Below are 12578 nucleotides of genomic sequence, written 5' to 3' on the forward strand. Positions count from 1 at the left end.
CGTAATCTTCTTTGGACCTTCGTTGACATTGTTTATAGGTGCAAAATATTTGCTTGGGGAGTTCTTATAGCAAGATCACCATGTCTTTTCAGAAATACCGGATACCAGTCTCGGCCAGCAATGGCCTTTTCATTCCACGACTCTGGGCATTTCAATCCTAGCGCTTTTGCATAGTTGTAAGCCAAATCGCGAACCTCTTTTGTAGTGAGTCCAAATTACATGTGCGAAGCTTGTTTTGGTATGATACTAGTAATTCTTCCTAGTATTACGAAGAGTAACCTAATGTAAATAAGCATTGGCCGAACTGTAGTTCGCCATCTGTAACACGTGCACAAAATCTTGCCAATGTTCTGTTTTGGTCATGAAATTCTTTAGCAGCTTTAGGCCTACGTATTGATATGGGGTTGTTATTTCTTTTCATAGCTCTTGCTGCAACCAGTAGATCTTCCATTGGTGTTGCTTTCCTCTCTGTCTTTCTTTTGTATATTCTCACCGTCTGCGAAACCGAGATAACCCTATCGTTTGTATTATATATAACACACAGTGGGGCACATTGTTACACTGACAACATGCACCGTCTTATTTGTGACAACTTGCCCCACGCGTTGCCATTACTCTTTTTACAAAATATCTATACCAAACGACAAGATTAGGCTCATACAAAGTAGCACATTATGAAGCTCTATTTGTAACCTACATAACACACACAAAAATATTTGTTTCTACCGCTTTCACGAACACACAAAACAGCAATTTCAGGACTCGGAAAATTTACATTCCGGCACTGAAAACAAAGTTCAACTGACGCAGCACCGTTGTTGCCGCGTATCTCCAATCAAGTACAGTTAGTAGTGACATCTAGTAAGTAAACAAGAAAGCAGCACCGGCGCCCTAATGTTTTCGCTTTTTTTCAGAATTGCTACTGTGACAACATGCCACTTGTGACAATGTGCCCCGGTCTCCCCTACGTTTGACGAGTTTAAAGCCATATGTGCCGGTACTACCAGTAAATATGTAGTGCATTCGTAAAACTATTAGTATTATTTCTTACCTTTGTGGTAGCACAAGTAGACCCTATTCTTCAGTAAAATTTAGTTTTCCAACAATAACAGTATAGTTCAGTTATTTGTTGGTACTCTTCAAATAAGCGTTCTTTAGAATCAACACCAACAATAGCGTAAAAATTCTTGTCAAATTTAAGAAGCTTAATGCTCAGAGTTCCGAAAGCTACTTAACACTTACTACTTCAAGTGCTGAATTCAAACTTCCGTACTAGTGGAAGTTTCGATATACAGTAAAGAAAGCTGCATTTTCGAGGGGGAAAAAAGTCGCGAAAGAAATGCTCGGGAAATTCCCGCAATTGAACGCACAAAGCATCGGAACTGAATACTTCAACAATAAAACTATTTCATTTTACGCTGGAAGATAAAATATGAATTATATCTTTGTTAATTTTCTGGAAAGAAGTTTAATTAATTTTCTGGAAAGAAACGTCTTGCAACAAATGCTCGGGAATTTCACCTATTGAACGCACAAAGTATCGAAAGTGACCTTCAAATAAAACCATTTATTTTACGCAGTTAAATTAATATATTTGGTGTTCATATTTGGCAAACGTCAGTGAGGCTTCTGGGATGATTCGATCGTCTGCCTGTACCACACATACTACAAGGTACCACCTTCGATATTTTAAGTTTAAATTTTCAAGGTACAAGCACGAGACACACTAAATTTCCTGTACAGATTTTGGTAGCATACCAACGTACAATTTCAAAATGGTGTCTTTAAAAAAGTATAGCGGGTATCCACGCTACAAAGTGCAATTTTCGGTCTTTTAAGTTGAAATTTTTAGAATATAAGCACGAGGCGCACTAAATTAGCTGTATATATTTTGGCGGCGATCTAACGTAAAATTTCAAAATGGCGGTCGTTTTTTCAAAACAGCAGTGAATAGAAAATTGTTGCAAGTTGTGACAATGATAATCTTGAAATATAAATCACATTTTAACACTTTTACCCCAAAGACATTGAAATATTTCGAAAAAACCCAATTAAACCCGAAAAAACCCGATTAAACCCGAAAAAACCCACATGGGCCCAGGTGGGCTGGGCTTTTTCAAAAAAACCCGGGTTTTTTCAAACCCTGACTAATACCCCTTCCCTAAAGTTTCGAAAAAAAAAATGTATCATCAGTGACCTCGTACTACAATTAGCAATTATTGTATAGACTTTATATAAACAAAATGCTCTAAGCTGTCGAAACCTTGACCACGTTGTACTTTATTTTTGAGTTTGGTTCCTTTGACGGAATATTTTAACGTTTGGCTTACAAGAAACATCTTCGAACAATAATGAAATGAAATACTTTCGTAATACTTTGATCTCAATTTTCCTTTCATAGGGTAAGAATTCACACCAATTGGATAAAGAAATAATTGAATTTTCCATCGAAACAGAAGAAATGATCCCTGATCAAGATCTCAAAGTGGAGAGAAATATTGAGGTTACTTAACTACATAACCATTAAAACAAACAGTGCAAAGGCGAATCATTGTTGCAGTTTCTACGGTTTTCACTTGACTGTCCTTCGTATTTGTTGCATTCTCGTTGTCCTTATATATCATAATAAGCGGGAAACGTCTTAGTATGCGTCACGCTAATCCCTAATAATAAACAGTCCATACTTGGGCTATCGCTTGTCTACCTAACACTAATAAACGTTGCTAGTGTAATTTAAAAGTATTGTCATGATTGAAACTTAAAAACTGTATTGTTTTCATTTACATTCCAAAACAGGATAAAGGTTGTAACCATCTTTAAACTGTAGTGTTTGTATAATGGCATTTTGGTTGGTAGATAAATAATTAAATGTATACAATTTTAAGTGATTTTTCAATCAAGCACCATTGTAACCTACAGTATAGAATGGGCGGAGCAGGTAGTAAAAAAATAAGAAATACGTTGAGTACGATATTTATTCTCTGGACTCGCAGACAAGGTAACAGTTACATGTACATAATATATAAACACAGTCTTTGGCTAAGAAGCAAGAATAAATATCACAACTCTTGTTAATATTTTTACAATTCCAATATATTACATGCGGATGCTTGAATATATACAAATAAAACTTTTAAAAAACCAAATAAACCTCTGGCGTACATAGAATCTATTATATCAAAGAAAATTTCATTATAATAGATTGTTATCTAGAAATGAACACACTCACGCTCATAAAGTTAAGTTTCCCAACTGAATATTAAATGTTCTATATACATTTGGATTGGATTTTTTAAATACAAAGCTCAAGTGTCATAGAAAACATTCGAAGGGTAAAAATTTCAATCTACAAGATACATTCCTTTTTAAATTGATTCTCTCAAAATTTTTCAACTTTTATCTGCTTTTACTACTTCATTGAAAAATGCGTGCAAAAGAATTGTACCCTCCCCCTTGATGCCTGCATCTACACATTTAATATGCATTCATTAACTACAGTGATGTCCGACATCTGAAAGAGGAGTGGATATACACTAGTTCTTGGGATAACAGGACGAGTGCCACTCATTTGAATAAAACGAAAAAACTGCATTCTTTTATTGCAAACATATTTTCCTTCGCATGCTGTGGGTGGTAATTTGTGCTTTGCAACAAAGGTATCTCTGCTTTTCTACAATATTTGTTGTCAACTGTGAATAATGTTTCAATTATCTGCTATTTTCTCTGTCCTGATCGAATCTTAAAGATGCTGCTGGAAAATCAAAGCCTTTGGGATTCTTTTAAAAGGCCGATTGGTTTAGAGTTTATCCCCCTCCATTTCCTCAGTACAGTGATTACATGAATCATGGATATACAATTTAACATAAAATTCATACCACATGAGCTCCCACACGATGGAGCTCGGCAAAAGAAAAGGAACTGAGTTCGTATCGTTATCACCGTGCTCATAATAATATTGCAATTTCATATTAATCAGATTTTCCTAGGGAAAAAAAAAAAACTATTTTCTTTCTTTAGTTTAACATCTAACGATCATACCTTTTAGGCTAAAGCAGACGGATGGTTAATACAAGTGAAATTAAATGTTTGTGCTGTTCCACCGGGAATCAAACCCAGGACCACGTAGCCACTATACCAGCGTGAAGGACTGACTTTCCTGAATAGCAGATAAATTTGTTTAATTATTCCAGTACGGTCTAAGGACAGAGAAAGTACAATACGTCTTTTTTCGTAATGCCCATAGAAAGGAACTTGTTCTGACGTCAAAGGGTCTTTCCTGGTAAGATAGTGGAATCGGCCCTTGATCCAAATTGGGTCACTACTGGGTCATGCAAAGTTATACATACCTCGCGTCGGTTCCTCGTATCTATCAGTGCTTGTTTCAGTGGTCGCACACAGTGGCGCTCTCTACCGCGAGTTGTGTGTGACTTTGTTGTGCAAAAGTCGGTTGAAGTGGAAGCACTGTTCCAGAGATATATTTGGTGTTTCTGTTTCGAAATGGACACAATCGAAGCAGCCAAAAAACGACAAAAGCAGAAGGGATCCCAGAGAGAGGAAAATTGAGAACTTTGACAAAGAATTGTTTGAAGGGGGCCATCATCTTAAAGCCCCTAAAATGGTGGGAAAACTGTGAAAAACACGTTTGTTTTCAGTTTTATTTTTTGACAATGCTGTCATCACTTTCAGGCCCCGAAAAAAATATGTTGTACCTAAGGGTATAACAATTTTTTAACCAAAAAATCAGGAACGTGCCCCCACCCCCCATTTTTTTCTTTTTTCTTCTTTTTTTTTTTTTTTTTTTTTGAAATTTTCAACACGCAATAAAATAAAAATAATACGCATCAATAATTTTGAAAAAATTACACATTTGCATCTAGATATTATCTACAATCTGTGAAACTTTCAAAATTTTTGGACCACTCCCACCAAATTTTAAAAATATTCCATTTTGAGCATGTATGATACGATAATTCGGTAAGGGGAGGGGTCAATTTTTTTTTTAGGTAGTTTTAGGTCAAGGGTAACCTTTTTGGCCAATAGCAACCTGATTTGGATTAAGGGCCGATTTCACTATCTTATCAGGAAAGACCCTTTCAAAGTACTTCTCTACTTCATAGAAGTGGATCTGTGTACTGACACATCTTAGGTTGATAGCAACCTAATTCTAATACTGGCAGCTCATTGGTGAGCGAATTCAGAGGATCAACTACGTAAGCGCATCCCGTTATCCCAGCATACTTTTGTACAGGGAGATACATTTTCAGCTATATTTTATTGAATTTCTATCTAGGCCCTTATATACTGTTTACTTGATCTATGAACTGCGTAAGTAATATCCAAACATGCAATGTCAATAAATAAATCCACCCATCATCATTCGCACAGCCATTCCTTATGCATTTGATGCACACAAAAAATATCAAATTTTATAGTTAAAAATGTCCCTAGATTAAAAGGAAATCAATAAGGTACATGGCCAGAGTTTTTTGCCTTCTCAAAAACATAAAACAGAAAGTGATGTATCAAAATGAGATGGAATATTTGCATGAAACTTCCAACAAGTACATTGTGTCTTGTTTATAATTTATACAGTATATATATCTATATTCTTATAATTTCTATATTTACATTACTTAAAATAATGATTTCATTATAATAACATTAAGGTAAAACAATAAGTCATACCGTAAAATTTCATTATCACATAATGGAAAAACAAATATTGTCTTTACCTAATTTTACACAATGTTTTATTATGCTTCTCTATACGATAGTTTAAAACAATTAACAAAATTTTGAAAATAATTATTTAACTCAGGACAGTTTTAAATAAAAGTGAGCAGGTACACTACTTCTTGCATTTCAACATACATAATTCCTCAGACAATATTTTTCAAACCTGGTGTCCCTGACCCTAAACGGGAAACGAACAGTGTCTTAAAAAGGATGCTGGAAAGCTATCTGTTTCTTCAACAGAATCAGTAATTTCCTTCCTTCTACTCAGACCAAAGATTTCATAATAGAAGGTTGTGAAAGATACAGTAACCGAAATAGACATATTCCACACATGCTATATAAAAAATAAAGAGTATTAAATTTGAACAAATAAATATAACGGATCACTCCTTTAGTCATAAATACCTCTCAAAGAAATTAATTTTCATTCCGAATTAGATTTCAACTTATGATTTCAGTAAATCATTGGTGTCTTTATAAGGTATTTTCTTTTTCAAAGCAGCACTGCTGCTTCAGTAAATCTTAAATTAACATGGTTTACACTGCTCTCCCTCATTTACCCTGCCCGAGGAAATTTTACATCAGTTGCAAACTAAGAAAATTTTTACCAAAAAAGAAATCCACTCTTCAAATGCTTTCCGCATTATTTCCTGTCAGTAATTCAATCATACGTTGGCGCATTTGCATATTTCATTAAAAATTTAATTATGGTTAATACATTTTTAAAAAAGACTCCATCTAAATCACCTGAATGCGATTAGCAATATATCAGATGGTATTACGATGCTTGTTTTACGTAGTTAGTTATATTGCAAACTGGAGCACATCACACGCGGAAGTGTTGGAAGCTGTAGTGCATAACATTGTTTGAATCTCCTGTGACCTTCACTCAGGCAGCGTCACCTGCCACACAATTAAATGGCTTCTCTCGCCTTTGCTAAGCGCTCGTGCTTTGGCTTCCTCAGGATTATCTTCTGGGACTCCTTCCCCTTCCTCCTCCTCACCGTCGCCTGGAAACAATAAACCTTATAATAATTCTCAATTACAATAGCACAGTACTCACTCTCTAAGCTTTAAAAGCTGAAGAATCTTTATTTTATAAAAATCCAAATTAACACAGCGGAAAGGAAAAAAAAATATAGTTTTGAAACGAAGGCTTCGTTTAACGTTCCTTAATCATGTTCATGGGTCACAAGGGAGGAACTGAATGAAGCTAAAACACTGGCTAGAACGAAGAAGTCTGTGTGTGTGTGTGTAGGGGGTGGGGAAACAGAAAACGATCCTCTTCCCTATTAGTTCATATGAGCTATTCTAATAATTAATTAATAATTAATTTCTTGCATCTAGAATGAGCTCTCTCATACTGAATCTTATTTGAAAACTACCAATTGTGTTCTGTACTCTTTTAAGCAGACAAAATTCTCTCTTTCAAGTATCAATTGCTTCATACGTGTTTTCAATGGCGGACATTATATTTTCCTTCTGAGCCATCAGGGTATTAACAAATTGTATAATTAATATTTATTCATAGAATCTTTCGCAACACAAATACAATGGTTAAATTTATACATAAAATAATGCATTGGAAAAAATACATCATTTATCGTAAGTAATATTTTATTACGGAATCATACGGAGGATAACGTTAAATCCCATTTAACTACTTAATGTAGGTATGGTCGGTAGAGTTATTAATGTCACCAAAATATTTCACTTTCGGTCACCAGTGTGTTATTTTGCACAGTGGTTATGTATATATGAAGGAATAAATAAATAAAAACACCGCGTAACACTTGATCAGGGGTCATGAACCAACGTGGTGACGTTATCAAAATGGCTGCCGTGTCGAGAGAGGTCCGTTTAAATAATCATATCTCCATTACCAATCACGATATTGTAATATTTCAATACACCATTTGAAAGATCTTAATTTAGGCTACAAAACAGGTACAGTAAGTTAAGAAGTTATAGCGGCAAAAAATTTGGAAGTGAGTGGTATATTGGTGAACACCTCAGAGAAAAAAACAAAAAAAAAAAAAAACTCCCAAAAGATTTTAACGGCATTTTGCGACATTTGGGTAACGTGTACTTTTAGGGATAATAAGACCTTGCTTAATGTTACCATGTCGAATTTCGCTTCCTTATGCACAAAATCCAAGATGGGGGGAAGGAGAGGGGAGATAGCTGGGAAATCAGGGTCTCATTATCCATAAAAATAGATATTGTTTAAATGTCGCAAAAAAAAAAAAAAAAAAAAAAAAAATATACCATTAAAGTTGTTTTCGAGGATGTTTTTTCTGAAATGTTTACCAGTATATCACTTACCTCTACATTTTCCCCACTATTACTTCTTAACCACTCGTGTCACGAAAAGAAAGAGAAAAAAAAAGTTACTGAACATTTTTTGAAGTTAAATTCAAGTTGAAATATCATTATATTATGATTGGTAGTGGAGAAATGATCATTTAAACGAACCTACGTCTTTCGACACAGTAGTTAATTTGATCACGTCAGCACAGGGGTTCATGATCTATGAGCTAGTGTCTTCCGACAACTTTTTTTATTCTTTCATATGTACATAAACAGTGAAAAACATCATACTAGTGCCCGGAAGTGAAATATGTTTACGCTAACTCCACAGACTAGAATACATAAAACGAAAAGAGTACTTACATTGCTACACAATAAGCGCCACGATTATGGGTCATTTTTTAGGCAAGCAGGAAAATATTTAAAAAAAAAAAAAAAAAAAAGCTTATGACAGAAATAAATAAATACAGAGGGTATGGGTCTGTTGAAGAAAGGATAGAGCAACGAAGGAGGAAATGAGGCTCTCAAATAAATCAAAATGGAAGATGGAAGAGAGTAAGAATTATTAGTAAAACGCAAAACGTAAAAATTGAAATGGGATTAAGAATATTGTAGATAATCAATGGAAAAAGCAAGAATATTAGGTCTCCACGTCGGTGCTCCTACACCTTTCATTTCCACCAGGAAATAATTATTATTAAAAAAAGGCTTTTCCCAAGCCTTTGCGCTGAGTTCTACCAGCGACAGATCCATATCTATTCCAGTACTGAACAGCAGTTATTTCTGACATTTGGGGTATATCTTACTTTGTTTCCTTTCTCTTTGTAGCGTCAAATCCACCAAAACTCTTAGTTTTCCTTTCCTTTGTTTTTTTTTTTTTTTTGGGGGGGGGGGGAGTGTAATACAAAATTCAAATTATTGAAAACAGAAGAGAAGAAAGACGAAAGTTGTGTTGTTTACATGAAGTAATTGGTAGGCAGATGAATGTGTGTTTCGAGTCCCAATTCTTTCTGTACAGCAAGGTCGATTGTTCGAATTACGCAAATGAGACGCACACTCCTTCTGAGTAGGTCTTCTTTTCATTACTGTACTGGTTAGGAATTTGATAGTGCCAAATTGTAGAAAAATTTGATTCGTTCTTTTAGTTATAATGAAAGACAACCTGAAAAACAATACTTTTGAGTCGATCGGTACATTAACTGACACTTTCCTCCATTAAATGTCTTCTTTCTCTACTAGTAGTACTATACATAGTAGAACCGAGTTAAAAGTTTTAATTAACACATTTTTAGGGGAGAATAAATTCACTTCTTAGTATTGGCTAATGAAGATGACAGGGGGACCTCGAAGAAAATATACGTCATATTAATCAAAATAGTCGTTGATTTCGTACTAAAGCTAAAATCATTTAAGAGGAAAGCAGAAATTTCGAGCAACAAAAGAATTCTATCCACAGGATATCTGCACTGACACCTATATCCACAATCCTAAGCACACAGACATTTTACGTAACGATTTTCAGCAGTGATGACGCGTATATCAAATGACACAGCAATCTGAGAAAGAATCCTAACCTAAGCTTTGGGAAAAGACAGAAATGTTGCCCATTATGCATTACTGAAACTTGAGCGGTTTCTTATTCTAACTCAAATTTATTGCTCATATCACCTCACAATATTATAAAATTTAATCTATAATGGAGCACGCTCGAACGTAAATTATCACGTATTTCTGGTTAGGAAATTAAAACCTTGCCAAAAACAAATGGGCCAATAAACACAAACTGTTTCACAACAGAAGGTGAAGTTAGTAATATTTCCAGTTAAGCGAATCGTGTAGATTAAAACAAATTCAACATCATACAGATTTGATGTGAAGTGATCTTGGGTTCGATTCCCAGAGGAAAACATTTTATGCTGCTTACCGAACATTCTGATGCAACCAAATTAAGGTGTTTAATAGGTAATAATTAAAATTTCAAAAGCTACAAATGCCAAAGACGGCAATCAATGTACTAACCAATCATCACCCGAGTAAACTCATCTGGTCAATCAAGGGTTTTTATTATTAAAAATCCATTGCAGTTAAGCTTATTTGCTATGACACATTAACGAGCAATCTAATTCTGTTTGCCACGTACAGCAGTGAACATTAATCTTTCAAAAAAACACTTTCTTCAGAAATTCACATAATTTCTTATTTCTATTCCTCCTTAGACCTTGAAATTCCAAACCACATTTTACTTTGAACAAAATTTTGTTTCTGGATGGGGGGGTCTCAGCTTCCGGAACAAAGGCAAATTAAGAACTTTGTCACACTCCATACCTCAGAGCTTTCGATTTTACTGCACACGTTCAGGGCTCGCAACTTGATAACGTTCATCATCTCACGCTTGGCTTAAACTGAGCTGTCAGAGGTGAAGTATGATACGTGCTACGATTGAATATTTCTTCTTTTTCCCACTGGTGATTAATTACCATGGTTGAATACAGTAACTGGTATCACGTAATGAGAAGTGCTTGAATGTGTATGGCGAATACGAAGTGTGTTAAAAAATATTTCGAACCTGTGGTTGACACAAATTCATTTATTTAGATAACACGCAGCGACTGCCATCTCCCTTCGGAATGCACATACTTATTCAAATAGTTCTTCCATGGCTGGAAACACTTCTGGAACGCATCTTTTTGGGGCGTCGTATTCCCCATAATTTCTTTTCTGGGATCAAATCGGGCCCCTTTTCTTTGGAAACAGCGAAAATTCAGTTGGACGACATGTCCGGAAGGTGGGGAGCCTGAAGAACCATGGGAATGTTGTCCTTGGCCCAAAAAAAGTCTGCATCTATAACGAAGCATGGGGGAGGCATATGATGGATCTTGCTACCTTATGCTGCCCACAGATCCGACAGCATCACAAAGGCGACAAAGGATCTTCCAGTGATACCTCTTATCGTAGTGTCGAAGAAAGCGATAAACATCACCTACCGTGCCTTTTTGGGTATCTGAGGTGATGAACGTTTCCATTGTGAGGATTGAATCTTAGTTTCTAGTCAGTAAGCATGAACTCACGTCTCATGAACACGGTGTGATCACGGTGTTCAAGTTAGGGTTACTTTGTGTTTTGTCTAACATTTCCAATCAGAGTTGATTGTATTCCATCACTGGCAGCTTCAGCACAAACTTCAAGCATAAATCGTCAGTCAAAATTGAACGCAATGCTTACCTTCATCTCGGACTACAATACAACGATTCTGCATGACAAACTCATTTGTTCAATAACAGTTTAATTTCGGTTAGTTCTGGGCCTAACTCGAAGTACCACTTGTTCTGTAAAACGCTCATCGCATCGTTCCCGAACGCCTGTTGGGCTTTGTGAATTATCTTCACTTGAGTATCGCCAACTTTTTGACAGAACTTGATGCACATGCTCTGATCAAATCGCTTCGTAATTTGATACAATTTGCAAATCCAAACCAGCACTCACTGCCTAAAGGATGACTGCTGGCGACAGACGCTTTCACAGATGCCCATCAATATTCCTTACACATCATCGACAAACGACATTAGTTTACGCGGGACAAATAAGGTTTCATATTCTTTGACTACACCTCGTATAAAAATATATAAAGTAAGGTATTCTTTATGACCCCAGTATAGTTACCTGAAGCAAAGTGACAGAAAGCCTCATTCATGCTACAATTTTTTACTTTGCTTTAGAATACGCGAACAGGAATTATTATTAAATGGATTGAACTACTCGTAGCTTCTTGTATACGAGACGTAACTCTGATAGAAACACAAATATCCTTCTGATGGCATCGGCTGCTATACTATGTACTGTCATCTTACTAGAGTCTAAGGAAAAGCCTGATGAGGGAATAGTGCAGTATCAGGATATGCATTGAACATATTTATCACGGTACAATAAATAGTATTTACTCTTATCTAACGAACACATTTGATAAAAACCTTTAACTATTGTAACAGTTATCACTGGACCCTCGTAAGTTTTAAGAAAAATTCCGAACCGTACTTTTGATATATCTATAAATTTCTCAGAATATATATAGTTTAAACTGTTGTTATTGTTTTTATTGCCATGTTAACCCTATTCTTTGCCAGTAATATACATCCATTTTGGGCTGAATACATCTGCAGACAGTCAATAAAAATAAAAATGAGGAAATCATAGTATCTGATTTTCCCCAAATTCGAATGTGAATCTACAAGAGAATATGAGGAAAAAAAAACATATTTTGTTTTTATTTTTTTAAAAAAATGTACCGGAATGTTTAATTAAGAACAAAAAAGAATCATCATCTGGATTAGCATATTTACCTTTTTATATTTTTATTATTATTATTATTTACGTTCAAAAGTGGCTTTTGCATGGTCAACTTCGACTTGCTACATTTCCAGTACATTTTTTGTTTTTAAAAATGTGTTTTCTCAGATTCACTTATAGTTTCACATATCCAAATTTTAGGAAAAATCAGAGACAATGATTTACACCCCTCTGCCTGTCTGGAGATG

At 35.2% G+C, this 12578-nt stretch overlaps 1 protein-coding gene across 15 annotated transcripts in view; it reads right to left on the minus strand.

Annotated features, from left to right (window-relative positions):
- Positions 1 to 2957: 2957 nt before the first annotated feature.
- Positions 2958 to 12578, minus strand: part of syd (JNK-interacting protein syd) — a 127185-nt gene continuing 117564 nt past the window's right edge. For 12 of the 15 annotated variants that reach the window (XM_081727579.1, XM_081727590.1, XM_081727587.1 and 9 more), the window contains one exon: positions 2958 to 6746. In XM_081727579.1, the coding sequence (XP_081583705.1) occupies positions 6622 to 6746 (125 nt within the window). In that variant the 3' untranslated portion in view covers positions 2958 to 6621. The remainder of the gene's footprint in view (positions 6747 to 12578) is intronic. The other 3 variants (XM_081727591.1, XM_081727592.1, XM_081727580.1) reach the window with 2 other exon arrangements.

The sequence above is a fragment of the Thermobia domestica genome, chromosome 10 (genome assembly GCF_964235325.1).
Source record: "Thermobia domestica chromosome 10, izTheDome1.hap1.1, whole genome shotgun sequence".
Taxonomy (NCBI): Eukaryota; Metazoa; Arthropoda; class Insecta; order Zygentoma; family Lepismatidae; genus Thermobia; species Thermobia domestica.